This window comes from Manis javanica, chromosome 7 (assembly GCF_040802235.1).
Source record: "Manis javanica isolate MJ-LG chromosome 7, MJ_LKY, whole genome shotgun sequence".
In the NCBI taxonomy this organism is placed as follows: Eukaryota; Metazoa; Chordata; class Mammalia; order Pholidota; family Manidae; genus Manis; species Manis javanica.
The window spans coordinates 124897765-124913720 of record NC_133162.1 but is presented as its reverse complement, the minus strand read 5'-3'; the positions used below and the strand labels follow the sequence as shown (position 1 = coordinate 124913720).

Below are 15956 nucleotides of genomic sequence, written 5' to 3'. Positions count from 1 at the left end.
GGTAGAAGGTCCCCCCAGGTTGCTGTGTTGCTATCCTAGCATTTTCTAAGAGCTGTTGATTTAGGAATGAGCTGAATGTGCATAAGAAGGAGGGATTTAGACCTTGGACAAGAATATTGTTTTAAAATACAGTAGCAACTGAATAAATTCACAAAAACACAAGCCGTCATAAATGATGACTGGACAACCTGTTTAATAAAACACATGACTGAGGGAGTAACAGCATCAGCATTTGTGCATCCGGTGCTCTTCGTTTAAACCCTTCACACTCTCAATGTTCATTAAGATGAAATTTCAACACTCAAATATTATGAAATAAATTGGTAGGATTGTATCTTTTGTATCTTAAAGCTCTTTGCCTTCCATTTTCCAGGGTTGAAGTGTGTATGTCTTTTGTGTGACTCTTCAAACTTTACCTGCCAAACAGAAGGAGCATGTTGGGCTTCGGTTATGTTAACCAATGGGAAAGAACAGGTGATCAAGTCCTGTGTTTCTCTCCCAGAGCTAAATGCTCAAGTCTTCTGTCACAGTTCCAACAATGTTACCAAAACTGAATGCTGCTTCACAGATTTTTGCAACAACATAACACTGCACCTTCCAACAGGTAAGGGGTGTGTTTTCCTTCACTCCAGGCTTAATTTTACTATTGGGAAATGATGCGCATGGTGGAAATCAAACTCCTTTATGTTTCTTTAAATAAGAAAAGCTGTTTTACAGTTCTCTCCTGTTGTTGACTGGTCAAATTTTAGCACCTAGCTGAGGTTGATTTTTTTTTTTAATTACACAAGACCGTCAAACCATTGACAACAGTATAATAATTTTGAGAAATTTGTCCATATGAATAGTATTTTTTAAAGTGATTGATGGACCTAAAGAAAAATATAAATTTTTATTGATTCTTTTAAAGGAAAGAAATTTAAGTGTATACCAAGAAAGTAAGATGTAAAAGAGCAAAATTAAAAATAGTAGATTACCAACAATTATGGAGACAGTCTTTTTAAAAATTTTTTTATGGGTACCTTTTGCATTTCTCCTTTGCCCACCCTCAAGTGTAGCAGTCATTCAGGATAGAGGTAGAATGGAAATTGACCCTTCATTATTGTACAGACATATTCCTGTCTTTCCCCAATTTCATGTAGTTTTACCTTAATTTACTGAAAGTTTTCATCTCACTTTTTATCAGTAATCTGGAATCTGAAACTTTGGGGGATATTAAAGTGCAAGTAATTCAAATTAAAAACTAATTTATGACATGAAAATGTCCTGTTGGTGAATTTTCTTTAATATTTATTAGTATAGTAATAATTCAGTACTTATTCATATGTTAATATCTGTACATAGATACATGCTCTTCCTCACACATTAACATTTTAAGGTTCTGTTATCCAGTCTCTGATGTTCACATATCACCATAGAAATATTCCACTGTAGTACTTTTTCTGTAAATTAGCTGCTCCCCCTTTTTACTGAAAAACATCTACTTTATGCAGAAAGTTGATATCATTACCAGAAATAAAAAACCAGTTTACTTGCCATAAATAGAAGATAGCTATGAGAATAAACAAGGACATCTACAACATTCCAGTTAGGTATTTTGTGTTTTCTTTTTGTTTAAAAAAGAGAAGAAAGTGGTATTAAAGATATCCCAACATGAAATGAAGCTTTTTGATAGATAATCAGAAAAACTAGGAGACTTAGAGAAGAAATCATCTTGTGATTCAATGTATTTAATGTCATGTTTAGTTACTCCTCCAATTCGTGTCAAGAACCTTTCATATACCACCCCTGGTACTTGTCCGGTGGTACGTGGAAAACTGTGTTCTAAAGCATTATCCTGTATATTGCACCCTCAGGCATCAGACTTGGTTTACTTCATCCTTCAAAACTACTTGCAGTCTTGGACTTCAGACCAGACTTATTTTCTCTGTCTCAGAGTCCATCAACTTTCTTGGTTTGGTAGTGATCTGGCGTCTATTTTGGACATCTTTTCCCCATATATTATCTTCCCTGTCTATCTGTGGATCAGAGGCATCCTCAAGTGGACGCTTGCTGTATTTGATGCTGACGTTCCCATGACCAAGATCCAAAAGGTTGATGATGAGGAGGGGAGTCTCTGCACTCGTCTGTGGCCGTGGCCCCTCTCCTGTGTCTGCGCAGTGATGGATTATCTGTAAGACCCCATTCAACCAGTCAGCAGGCGTACAAGACAGGACTTTGACTGCAAAAAGGTCTTGGAGAACAAAATGGTTCATATGTAGTTGGGCAAATTAAAGGCATTTAGTGCAGCTAGAATGTAGGTCCTTCCCAGGCTAACTATAAATTCTAACTGCTAAGAAGCCAATCAGGAACTGGTTTCTTTTTGAAAAATAAGTTTTATTGAGGAATAATGTAGGAACAGTGAAATGCAAACATTTAAAATGGACAGTTGGATGAGTTTGACACATACGTACACCCTTGTTAACACCACCACATTTCCATTACCTCAAAATGTTCTTAGTCAATCCCAACTTTCACTAGGGCTGGACAACTGTTCAGTTTTCTATCACTGTAGATTAGATTTACTTTTCTTAGAGTTTCACATAAATGGAGTCTTATAGAAGATATTATTTTGCACTTGGCTTCTTTCACTCAGCATGTTTCTGAGATTTATTCATGTTGTTGGGTATATCAGTAGCTCATTCCATTTTTTATTGCTGGGTAATTCTCCGTTGTATAGATATACAGTGGTTTGTTTACCCATTCACCCACCAGTGGATATTCAGCTTGTTTTCATTTGGGGGCTATTACTAACAAGGCTGCTATGAGCATTCATATACTATTCTTTGGATATATGTTTTCTTTTCTCTTAAGAAAATCCCAAAGGGGAGAGTTATTAAGTCATATGATAAGTATATATTTATTTTATATATATAATCTCCCAAATCGTTTTTGAGCTGCTTGTACAATTTTACATGAACTACAGAAATGAATGATAGTTAGACTACATAAGAATAGCCATCTTCAATCCCACAAATATCTGCCCACCTTTTTGGATGCTACTTTCTTGCTCTGACTCTAGTGACCTTTGACCTCTGAAGCTTCAGGAAACATCCCGTACAGAAACTCATGCAGATTGTCAACTGTCAGCTTCCTTTGAAATTGAGAGAAACCACTTTAGTGGGAAAAAATTTACCTTAAAAGTAAATGATATATTCTTACCTCTTCAGGAATATTTCCAGTTAAAAAATAAAAGACCTATTTACACAAATTAGTGTGTGTTTGGTGGGGGAAGGGGTGTGAAGGGGAGTAGGGGATAGAGATCCAGGTTAGGATTAATGAAAAGTTCCATTCATACTGGAAGATGTTTTGGGTGTGTGACCCTATGGTGGGTTCTGTCTATGATCTTTCTAATAAGTTCTCCTCAATTCTTCTCACAATTCCTTCAATGATTTTGCATAAGTTGGACCTTCTGTGTCTATTCTCCATGTCTCTTAAACTCTTTTCCCCATATTTTAAAATATTTGAATCTCTGATAATTTCACTCTATAGCTTCTGTGAGTTTGAATCTCCTGTTTAAAATTCTGCTAACTCATATTTTTGATGGCTACTTTCCTTGTGTGTTTTGTGATTTTTGTTTGTGAGCTCATGTTTTTGGGAACCATATCTGGATGAAACTTTTGATGCCTGTGTTTAAAATATGTTCCTCCAGAGATTTACACTAGCTTCTGCCAGGTATCTGGGGGGTGCTACTAACAGAAACCCATTCTGCATTTTGATTAGATTTGTTTTGGGCCAACACATACCATGATTTCTGACTCTAAGCCTGCTGATGGTGCACATTTGTGGTGAGGAATTCTTAAATTCAGAGATTTAAACATTTTTTTCTGCTATGCTCAAAGTCAAGATGAGACAGACAAATAGATAAGCATACACACTGTTTCTGTCTGGAGAACAATTTCTATTTTGTTTTGTTTTCAGTGTAGTGCCATTCATAGTTGCCTGATTTATGCAAGGATCTCTGATCTGACCTTTCACTATCTCAGGAGCCAGGTTTAATCTTCTGACCTTGTGATACAATCTGGTAAGCTAAGCACTTACCACCAAGAACTGGTAGATGCCCTTAGAGTAAATGACAGCCCCAGTACTCAAACACTCTCTGGATTTGCACTTTATTTTTGGCTGCTGAGCAATTCATTTAATTTCCCACCAGCTTAATCACATAATGGAAAAAGAGTTTTCCATTTATATTTTATTCAGCATTTTTGTGTTTGCCATATCAAGAAGGACTTCTTGTGGACATCTAAAGTGTAACTTGGCAGAATTGGAAATTCCAGGATAGTTTATTTTTGAAATGATGCTGGCATATTATCTATCCATCTGGAGGAAAACAGGGCTGTACCACAGTGTCATACCATATACAAAAATAAATTTACAGCTTGATTAAATATCTAATTGTGAAATATAAAACAATTTAAATGTCAGAGGAAAATTTAGAAAAAAAAGATTTTCATGACTTTATAGTATGGAAGCTGTTTTTAAGTAAGACAGGAAATCCAACTGTTATAAAAGGAAAAGACAGATATAATTGACTATGTGCAAACTAAAGTAAAAATGAATAATAAAAGATAACAAAAATAAGACCAAAAATAAACTAAATATGGGATAGAAATATGTGTGGCATATATGACTGGAAAAAAGCTAACTATTTAAAAGATAAAAAGCTTTGTGTGTGTGTGTGTGTGTGCATGCATGGGGAAAGGGTAGAAAGGGAAGGAAAGGGAGTGCTAAGTGAAAAAAATGGGCAAAGAGACAACAGAAATTTTATAGAAGAGAATATTCAGAGCACTAAACTATGAAAAGATGTTCAACATCACGAATGGCTGAGGAGATACAAATTAAAACAATCATTTTTTTTTACTATTAGATTAGCAAAAGTTAAAAGAGCGATATCAGTTATGTCTCAAAGTGTCAGAACGTTTGGTAATAATATAAACAATAAGCAAGTTCACTGCCTCAACATGACAAGAAATATGGAAATAGTTTGGTTCTATGATTTGTTAACAAAGAGACTCAATAATGGCACAGCGTACTTCCAGATTCGTGTTATGTGAATCAGTGAACACCCTTATTTAAGACATTATTATCTAACTTTATGATACTTTTTCTCTCATGTGTGTTTGCTTTTTCTAGTAAGGAAAACATTGGGTTTTGTTATCAGGGATCTCAATTCAATGAAGACAAGAGTCAAGAAACCTGTTTGCCCAAACTGGATCATCCAATAGAAACCACCATGTTTAGCAGAGATACCCAAGTCTCTTCCCTCATTGCAAGTTTAAACCAGATATAAACCCACCTCCTTCTAAGCTCAGTGAGGAGGCTTGGGCTTATTACTTAGCAAAGCAGGGAAAAAAAGAAATAAAACCAACAACAACCTAAAAACAAGCAAAAAACTTTGTTTCTGAGTTGCTGTGAACAAAGCCTGGCCATCACATGGCCTGAGTTTCCATTGACTGTGTGGTATAGGGACTTTTCAGAGGAAAAACTTTCTGTAAGATAATCCTAGATTCTGAGTGCCTCCCCTCCCCCCACTGCCTGCCAGAAGAAAGTACAAACTCTAGAGAAAATCGCTTTGACATTAGGCCTCAAAGAGACACAAACACTTTTGCAAGGACATGAGCGGTAAATAATGAAAAATAAGAACCCTGGGCACACCAGGGTGTAAGAGAGCATAATCATAAGCCAGAAGAAAAGAGTACACAGCAGAAACAGATCACAAAGATTTCATGTATTGGAATTATCAGACACTAATTTTATAGACCAAATATTCTTCTAAGTTAAAAAAAATAAAAGTCAAGTTTGGAAATATTTTTAAAGAGTAGGAAATTGTAAATATGTGACCTACAGATTTGAATAATAACAAAACTATTTAAAATTAAAAATGACAAAAAATTTTAAATGGATAGGTTTCACAAAAATTGATATACAGCAACTACAGAAAGAATTAGGAATCGGAAATACAGCCAGAAAAAAATTATTTTGTATGCAGTAATATAGAGAATACATAATGGGAAATACAAAAGAGGATAACAAGTAGAGTAAAACATAAGAAGGTTTATCATGACTTTTGCAGAGTGGTCCATAGGGGAGCAAAAAAAATAATTCGGTAAAAGCAGTATCTGCAGAACAAACAGCACAGAATTTTTCAGAGTTGATGAATACCAATCTACAAAGCAAAAAACTCGATGACTATCAAGAGGAGAAATAAAGAAATCCAAACCTTGACCTGGCATTGTAACCTACAGAACGCTAAAGACAAAGGAAAATCCTAAAAGTTGGCAGGTGAAAAGGTAAATGAAATTCAAAGGAGCTACAGAAGAATTGACACTGTGTTGTCAATCAAAAAATGTAAAAAGAGAAAAAGAACTATATCATCAATATTCTAAAGGAAAATAACTGGTAACTCAGAATTCAGTACCCAGTAAAAATATATTTAAATAATGAGGCTAAGGAAAAGGCATTTTCAAAGTAACAGAAGTAGGTGAATTTGGCATTATCAGACTCCTTGATAAATGAATTTCTAAAGGATGTACTTCAGGCAAAAACTAATACCAAAGTTGTGGCATGCAAGGTGGGAAAAAAGGCAAAGAAAGTGATAAATATGAAACTAATTCTAAAATTCATCAATCTGCAACAATTGTTTCTTGTGGGGTTTTTAAAAATAAGAAAAACAATTCATTATAAAATAGCATATTATATATGTCAGGGGAGCAGTAAACAGAATAAAGGGGCTTTTTTTAAAGGAAGAGGTTGAAGATATTGTTAATCTTTATACTTTGAAATGTACCTTTTGTCATTTCCAAGTTACTTACGAAATAATAGAATGTGGCTGTGTTCCTTCTAAGCTACAATAGTGAAAAATGGAACAATAAAAACAATCCAAAAGAAGTTTAAAAATAGAGAGAGGAAAGCACATAACAGATGTGACAAAAAGAAAGCATCCAAATATGTCAGTAATAATTAAATGTAAATAATTTAATGTAAATAGTTAAAAAGAAAGATGATCAGACTGTAGAAGACAAATCCAATTGTGTGTTAAGATTTATCTAAAATGAAAGTTTATAGAAATGTTGAAATTATTTTGATGGAAAAGGTATGCCATGCTGCATATATCAAACACATGAAAATGTTGGTTTATATTAGTAGCAGACAAAATAGGCTTTGAGGCAAAACAAACAGAGTTGACAAGAGTCACTCTGTTATGATTAAAGTTCCAATTTACTAGGGATTCCTGATAAATTTCAATTTCTGTGTACTTAAGAACATGGTCTCAAAAATAATGAAAATATTTAAACATTCTTTTTTTAATGAAAAAATATAATGAATCAAAAGTCTACTATGACTATAAATCAGTATTCCAAAAATATCTAGTTTCTCTCAATGCCCATTTAATAGCAGAACCTAAACTTTTGGCTGGCTGAATGGCTGTCCACCTAACAGACCATATTTTCAATCACAATATTTTTCTGTCAATATGTGGCCATATGAGTAAGTTCTAGCTATGAGATGAGCAACAATGTTTTGAAGAACTTCTTAGGGGACTCATTAAAACAGGAGTGGCACATTATTATGCCATCCTGCATCATACTGCCTGGATGTAAAGGCTGGAGTTGTAGCAGCTTCTTTGGGCCATGAGGTTGATGGTGGCTACACCATAGGGATGGCAACGCGAAACTGAAAGAAGCCTGTCTAAAAACTTCATGGAACCACCCTGCTACCATTGGACTACCTATCCTCAAATTTCTTTTACTTGAAAGAGAAAAGGAGATTTCTATTTGTTTTCCTCTGTTATTTGTAGCTAACCCAATTCTAATGAACATAGAAACAGCAAAACAGGTCATCCAAAGTTTTGCAGGCTGGCTGATTATATCTGGCCCACAGACAGGTTTATTTATCTATGGTTTCTGGAAAAGAACAGTGAATTTATTATGTTAAAAATTAAGTCTTCATGTAAAAATCCAGGTATCTGGCTTATTGTGAAAAATCAGATTCGGTATCCTTGAGGTCTTTTTCATGCTCTCTGTTGGCTGAAGCTGAAGCTGAGTGTTCCCTACTGGGCATAGGCTTTCCCTGGTTCTTCGTTCATTCAGTGTGTATGGAGTTTATATCCACTGGCCTAGAGTTCCCACTATCAGTATTTTAGCATATTTCTATTTTAGCATACTTGAGTTACTCTGTTTAATACAATTTTATATCTTACTTTTCTCCCTTATTATTGAAACATGTCTTTTCCTTTGTGAAGGAATCACATTTTGTTCCTCAATTCTTTCATTGCTGGATTGCATTTCAGTTTGTAACAGAAATGATATCAGAGACAGGCTCAGAGAAATGCCTGTGATGGCAGATAACATCAACAGCACTCTAAAGTTTTCCATAAAAATTCATTCAGGAAGCCTCAGCCAAAGAAGCTGGTTATTTATTGGGTTAGTCTTCATTTGAATTGCTGTGCAGTTCATGCTTGCACTAATTGCCACCCTTCATTGGAAATAGAGTATTTGATAAAAACATTCAAACTCCACATACCTTCGCTCCATTTTGCTACCAAGGTATACAGTGCTTGTATATGTAGTAGTAGTTTTTTTATTTTTCCTTCCAGATTTCAATGTACTATTTTAATAATGCTATTATATTTTTTGCTTTTCAAACAATTGGTTTCAATAAAGAAAGTTCACACACAACATTAAACTGTGGATGCTTTATTAACCTCAGTACAATTTCTACCTTCCTGTTCTGTTCTCTGTTGTGTAAAGAGAAAAGGGAAAATTGATTATATCAGTTAAGGTGGGTGAACAGTGCATATTGGTCAGGTACATGTCTAAATTAGACTTTAATTTAAACCAAAGTGAAGGATTGTCTCTGAAGGAAGATAAAGTACCAAAACATCAGACTTTACCAAATATTAATTTTAAAGCATTCCATAATTATAAAACCTGTAGACTCAGTATTATTCTTTTGGTACTTTAGAAGTCTTGTCATCTTCAATTCTTTAAAAAATTCATTGTTGTGTCCTAAGTTTCTTCTGGTTTTCTAATTTGAACATAAATCCATTGCTCTAGCCAGTGTAAGGGGACATCTGCATGCTGAGACAGACTCATGGGACCCCTTGTGGAATTTTTCTGCCATCACATGAACAAATCTATTTATATCTCATTCTCTGAGGATTCAGTGCACACCTGGTAGGTGTGCCAGACAGTTTTTTTTCTTCTCTCATAAGCTGAAAGGTGCTATGATTTTTATATTCCGGAAGGCGCTATGAAATATAAGCATACAAAGAAGTCAAACTTGTGCTTTAAAAGTTAAAGGAAGCATTTCTTATCTCAAGAAACTAGTGCATTGATTTCAATTAGGAAATTTTGTTCATAGGGATGCAGTGGGAAATTACAAGTAAAATGTATAATCAAGTCTAACTTAGGGTATTTTATTTTGTAAGCTCCTACTCTCTCAGTTATGTAGCTCTGACATTTTAAATTATATTAATTATTCTGAATTTAAATTATTTAAATTATTCTGAATAATTTAAATTTATAATAAATAATAAACAATAGTTTAAATACTGAAATATTTTGAGGGGTGATTATGATGTACAGGACAATCAAAATATGACTGTTCCAAGTAGACAAACTATTTTGTGTGAATGTGTTTGCTATGGGAGAATTGATATTAGTGTGAACTTCAGGACAGAGAAGAGTAACTTTTCCCTTGTCAGTATTTTTAAATGCCTTCTCTGAACAAGGTTCTGCTGTGAGCTGGGGACACAGAGACACAAGATGTGGGTACTGCATCCTTGGAGCTTCCATTTTTCCCAAGTAAAAGATTGGCTTAAGGAAAGTAAACTAAAATATCTGGAATAATTACTGTCTAATTTCCTTACAGATATATACCATTAGAGGACATGTCTTTTGATGACAGATTAAGAAAATGTCTGCTTGCATGCCCTGAAATAAGAAAAACTGTGGAGCCTATTTAAATTCTCCTCCCTGTGTTTTATTAATCTCATTTCTGCTTGAGTCAAAGTTCTTCATACCTTTTATGCCAAAGATTATATTCTTAAATCTAACATTCCTATCTCCTTCAAATACAAAAACAGTATTATTCTTAAATTCAGATGTTAATGGACACAGAAGATTGAAGCTTCTCAGTGTTGCTCATATACTCGCACAATACCAGCGGCACAGGGAGAACTGTCCAGGAATGTTTTTATGTGGGTGTGACCTGCCTGCTATAAAATGATGAAATCAGGCCAGATGTAGACAGTATATGCAAGTGGCCATTTACAGATGGAGCACTGAACAATGGAATGGCCTGTCAATAGCTCATCTGATTCAGCTAAGCGGCAGACACAATTCTCATGTTATTTCTCTCACTGTCACTGCTTGGTTAACTCTCTAGGTTAGAACACATTCTGTTCTTCTTCAGTACCTGAGATTCATGTTGACCAGAAATGATCTGTTTGACATGATTATTTTCACTCCATGAAGAAGGTAGATCACTGGCTTTTCGTTATGGTGGAACGTGTTGGAAGGAATCTAACATAATTAAATCCTAAATGGATTATTAGTTATAATCTGATAACTGTAAGAGTTACTGTGAAGACGCAGTAGGTTAGAACAGGCCCCAGGTGGTGAGGGGCTGCCTGCAGACAGTGAGTACAGAATTCCGTGAGTGTTAGACGAAACTGGTGTTTTGTGACTTAGCAAGTCAGATCCATTCTAGTTTACATGTGTGTACTCACATATGTAAGGGCAGTTACACACTCTTTTATATAGGATTTGTCTATCATGAGTGGAATTTTTCATGATGATTTCTTACTTACCTTCCACTTCCCTTGATCTTACATAAATTTTTCTCCATATCTTTAGTTGTGAAGTTGCTTTGGAACTGTTCCCTAGATGGATCATGTATTGCTTAATGGACTTTAAATCCCATAGGGGTGTGGACTGTGCCCCACTTTCTGGCATCTCCTCCAGAGAGTTGTTTGCAGTGCAGTGTTGTACAGAGCAATCCATTTGGATCCTGTCTTTGAACCAATTCAGTAAAACCAACAAGACACCAATTAGAACTGTATTTTCATTACCATCAAGCAAATGCTTGAAACAGTAGTACCCACATTTAAGGATGCTTTGAAATGGCAGGTTAAAGGAGGTTTATCATGAAGATTTGGGAAATTTCTCATTGTTTCGCATGCCACTCTATCTTTGACAAAATAAATTATTCCTGTTGAGCTAATTAACAAGGGAGCTTTGAATGTCTTAGAGGTAATGTATTCTCTCTTCTGTTTTAGCTGCATGTATTATTTCCACATTTTCCCCTAGAAACCTGTGAAATAAACAAAGGCACTTTGATTGAAGTCACAGGCCTGTGTCATCAAAAGTTTATAGGGTGGGTGGATGGATGGAACATCACCACTGCCTTCAGTGGGTCCTGGTGGCATTTCTTCAGGTACCAGGGCACAAACAGACACATCAGAAGGCGCCTCAAGCACCATTGTCTTTTTTGGTTGGTTTATTACCTAAGGACATTTTAAAGCCATTAGCTGGAGAGAGATTTCCTTATTTTTCAGCTGAATACTTAATATTTACACCTTCATGGGTTCAACCTTGCAAAACTGTGTCTTTTCACTTGGGCAAAGCCTTTAATAAAAGAGAGAGGGATGGTTTTAATATTAAATAAATTACTCTGGTTTCTTTAGGGATATTGTGGACCCTTTTAGATTTCTATAGCTACTTGCTACAGCAACTTCTGTGAAGGAAGCACCACCTTGTAAAGTTTCACGAAAGTGCACTTTGTCTGGATGAAGATTTTCTTTGTCTGAATTCATTTTTAGGTAGTTGTCCCGCCAGTATGTATCTCTTCAGTTACTCTATCCTCAAATAGTTTCTATGTCTCACTCCTTAATGTCTTAGTTTCTAGTCAGCTGAATGTCATTCAATTATGGAGAAATATGCCTTTAAATGGAATATAGGTATTATACTACAAGTTTGTTGTGCCAGTGGTCCATATGAGTTATTTGAAGCAATTGATCAAGTCCTTATTTCTACTTTGTTGTAAAGCATCTACTAATAGCATATACTAAGGAAATGAAAATTAAGTCAAAGGTCATGTAGATCTCATAAACACCAGTAATTTTGCATAGTTTTAATACAGAGAAGAGGTCAGCAGGGAAGGAAACATGGGGATCATGCCCACATTTTCTTATCTTATTCTTTTCATCTTGTGGAGTTTGCCTTCCTAAAGCCAAAATAGGAAGTGGCGAGGAGGAAATGGAATTCGTGAACTTTCCTAGGAGAAGCTCAGACGTCTAAACTAGTTCTGAATTTTATTTGAGTGGTGGCCACCATCACTGACTTTCACCATCACCGGTTCTAATCAGGTCTCTAGGGAGAGTTGCAAAATTCCCAATTATTTTTAATCCTTCCTTTCTTCTTTCTTCCTTCTACTCTCTATGTTGCTGTGCTTTGTCTTCTATTACCCTCTTAATTTATTTTGCCTTTCACACAACTCTCTCCAGCTATGCCGGATCTTCTAGCCCATGCAGGTCAGCATTCTCTTGTCCCTGCCTTGTTAGTTTTTCTCCTGCCCTGTCCTGGTTTCATGTACTGTAGAGCTTATATAGGGACACATCTGTGAACTAGGCTCTCAACCTTCTGGGCTAGTGCTTTTCTCTCTTTTCCCCCATCCTCTTCTATTTAATTTTCTAATGAGTGAAAAAACTTGAATTAGCAATATAGCACTCTCCCCAGACCTCAATTTTGGGATTCTCCCATGCATTCTTATTTCCTGGAGAATGCAATTCATTTGGCACAGACAATCCCAAAAATTGGAAATTATCAAATAAGAATAATTCTCCTATGATAAAAAATGTGAAGCCTGATAGAAAAATTAACCTGCCTTCATCAAAGTTAACTTATTAAAATGTATTCTGAACTGCACTACTGTCTCCTTCTGCCAGGACTCACTGGATATAAGCTACAGTTTTTATTCATTTGTCCCCTGTAGAGATTACAATTAACATTTGGTTTAGAAGATAGTTTTACAAATGGTTGCTTTAAAAATTGCTCAGTGTTCAAGGAGCTCTTTCTGAATGGTGTCGCTAGCTTTCTTTCTAGCTGAGTAATCTTTTCTCTTATTAACTCGTATCAGTAAATTTGTTCACAAAAGTAGAAACATTGCCCATCTGTAATAAACATCCCTGACAGCAGTAGCTCTTACTAGAGCACTGCACTTTTATAGAGATTATTCTATTTTCGGGGTTGCTGACCTTTCACCTCTTTATTCGTTGCCATGGTGATGAGCTGAGCTCTACTTAATAGAGCATTACTAAAATGCAGACAATCAATAAGCTTTTCAGCTGTGATGTCTATATTGATAATTCCTAAAAACATACATCAAAATAGAATTTACCCCAATAAATGTATTTAATAGTGGAATTTTATTTTTAAAAACATCTTTAAATAGATGTTTATGTAGGTTGCAAGGGATTAAGTGCTTTCTGTGTCTTTCTTAGATTCCTCAATACCATTGTGAGGATTCAAAAATAGAGATTCAACTTGAAATTTAGATTTGAGAGAACATTGTGCAATGGGTAATAAAACTCTTTTGGAATAGCGAACTTTAGAAATTGCAAGTCCCATGGTTAATGGTTTCTAAAGCAAAGTCGAGTCAGAGAACTCTCAGCAACTTGCTGAAAGAATGCTCAAGCCCAAGCTCTCCTCATGTGCACCTGTGCAACTTGTAATGCTTCCAGAGGAGTCCTGAAACCCTCAGGAGAAAGGAACTGGGTGACCTGCCAGAAGTCACTGGCCGAGTAGAGAGCATGGATTATGTTCATTTCCAAAGTTCAGTTAACAATTTGAAATCATTTCCTCCTTGAGAGTAAACAGACTAACATTTTCAGGATTATAGTGAAACTTTTGGGAACACATTTTTGAAATATTCGATTCATTTTTCTTTATGATTAAATCATATTTGTTTTCATATTATGTGCAAACATCTTGGTTGATGCACTGTAAGTAAAATGTAAGCACGTTTGATACAATATGCTGTTTAGGATTGCCATTGCAAAGAAGGAAGTCTAAAAAAGGTCCTCATTCACAAGGTCCGTTATCACTGTCATTTGTTGAGACTCTAAGGTGCAAGCATTGCTCTATAGCTTTCCATTCGTTGTCTCTAACCCTCTCACTGGCTATGTGGAGTCAGCTGGGAAGGGGGGATTCAGTGAGCTCAAGGCACAATAGCCACTTACCAAGAAAGTGGCTGCCCTTGATTGGAACCTAGCTTCTCTCTTTCCAAAACCTGCATTTCTCTACTTCTCCTTTATGTCTGAAAACTTAAGACTCCAGAATTCTTTTCCCATATTCTATACAATACTCCTTAAGGTTTATGAAAAACAAGTCAACATCTTTTATGGTAAGACTTGGGAATAAAATTAAATTGATGCTGAGCCTGTCTTTAGTGAATGAGAAGAAAATGAACTATGTGCTCATTTCAAGTGTCAAAATAACTTCTTCAAAAAAAACAAAACAGGAAATTGTCATCGTAGTTTTTTTATGTATCACTGTTTTTTTTAAACTAAAAATATTTCTCTTTTAACACATGGGAAAATATGCATTTTAGAGTTGAAGAAATGTGGTTCATGGTTCAGTGCCGATGTAATACTGTTAAAATTAAACTTAGTATGTTCTGATGGTAACTGCCCTTATCATGGTGAGCAGTTTGTAATGTATTTAATTGCAGAATCACTATGATGTATGCCTGAAACTAATGTAATATTGTATGGCACCTATACTTCAAAAAAATTGTTAATAATTTAAAAAAAGTTTTCTTAGATGCAATGTGAACTTTAAAAACATTTGGCTATATGTTTTAAAATTATGTCCTTGTGTTATTTGATTTCAGTGATCATATTTATCTTTCTAAAATTCTTATCTTTTATGTGTCAAGTACCAAGCTAGTAGAACTTAACAGTGATTCTGCTATTTGGTAGCTGTTTATTGGTCATCTACCACTGTAAACACTGGGAATATAGTTTGGGGACAAAGTAGGCAAATTTCTTCCTCTCATAAAACATGCATTCTTTGGAGGGAATCAGTTAATAAATAAATGAATATATGATGTGCCAGGTTATGATAAGGTCCAGGAATTAAACAGGAAAAGGGTAAAAGGGTATATACAAAGTGAACGGGAACATGTGACTGCAGATAGGCACGCTGCTGGCCACCAAGATCGCCTTCTCCTGCCTGGATTACGGCGTTTGGGTTCTTCTTGGTGTTTTTTACTTTTGCATCTCTAGTGTTCATTGACACAGCAGCCACTCAGGATAAAAGAATGAGTATTTTGCCTGTTTGAAACCCTATGACAACTTCTACTTAGTTCACAGTCCTCCTTTTAGCCTAGAAGATCTGTGTGATCTTTCTCTAGTCCGCCTCCCTGGCCCCATTTCCTTCGATCTTCCTCCCGTTCACCATGTTGTGGGCATGGGTTGTTTCTGAACACCCCACGCGGGCCTGCTCCTCAGGGTCCTGCCGAGAACACGCTCTCCTGACACACCTACCCTGTTGTTCCCTGACACCTCACTTTCCCTGGCCACTCTATCTAAAGAGGCCTCCAGCATTACTCAGTATCTCTTTCTTGGCTTTAAAAGGAATTTTTTTCTTCATACCACTTACCACCTCTTGCTTTTATACTGCATGTCTGTCTGTTTAGTGGGTGTATGGGAATCTAGGTGCCAAGGGAGCAAGGGTTTGGTTCTCTCACTTACCTCTGTATCGCCAGCACCTGCATAGGGGCAACACACTGCAAGAGCTCATCAGTTATGTGTGGCATGAATGAGTGAAGGTGCCGTGAGGATGAAATGCTAAAAAAATGGGGAGAAAATAGTCGAAAAGTATGTCAAAGGCTTTGGAGGCTTTCAAAAGGATCCC

General features: G+C 35.8%; 1 protein-coding gene across 9 annotated transcripts in view; it reads left to right on the top strand.

Moving 5' to 3' along the window:
- Positions 1-15956, top strand: part of ACVR1C (activin A receptor type 1C) — a 114520-nt gene that overhangs the window by 27684 nt on the left and 70880 nt on the right. For 8 of the 9 annotated variants that reach the window (XM_073241484.1, XM_073241482.1, XM_073241480.1 and 5 more), the window contains exon 2: positions 374-604. The exons of the other annotated variant lie outside the window; for it this stretch is intronic. In XM_073241484.1, coding sequence (XP_073097585.1) covers positions 374-604 — 231 coding nt within the window. The remainder of the gene's footprint in view (positions 1-373; positions 605-15956) is intronic. 9 annotated transcript variants of the gene reach the window in all.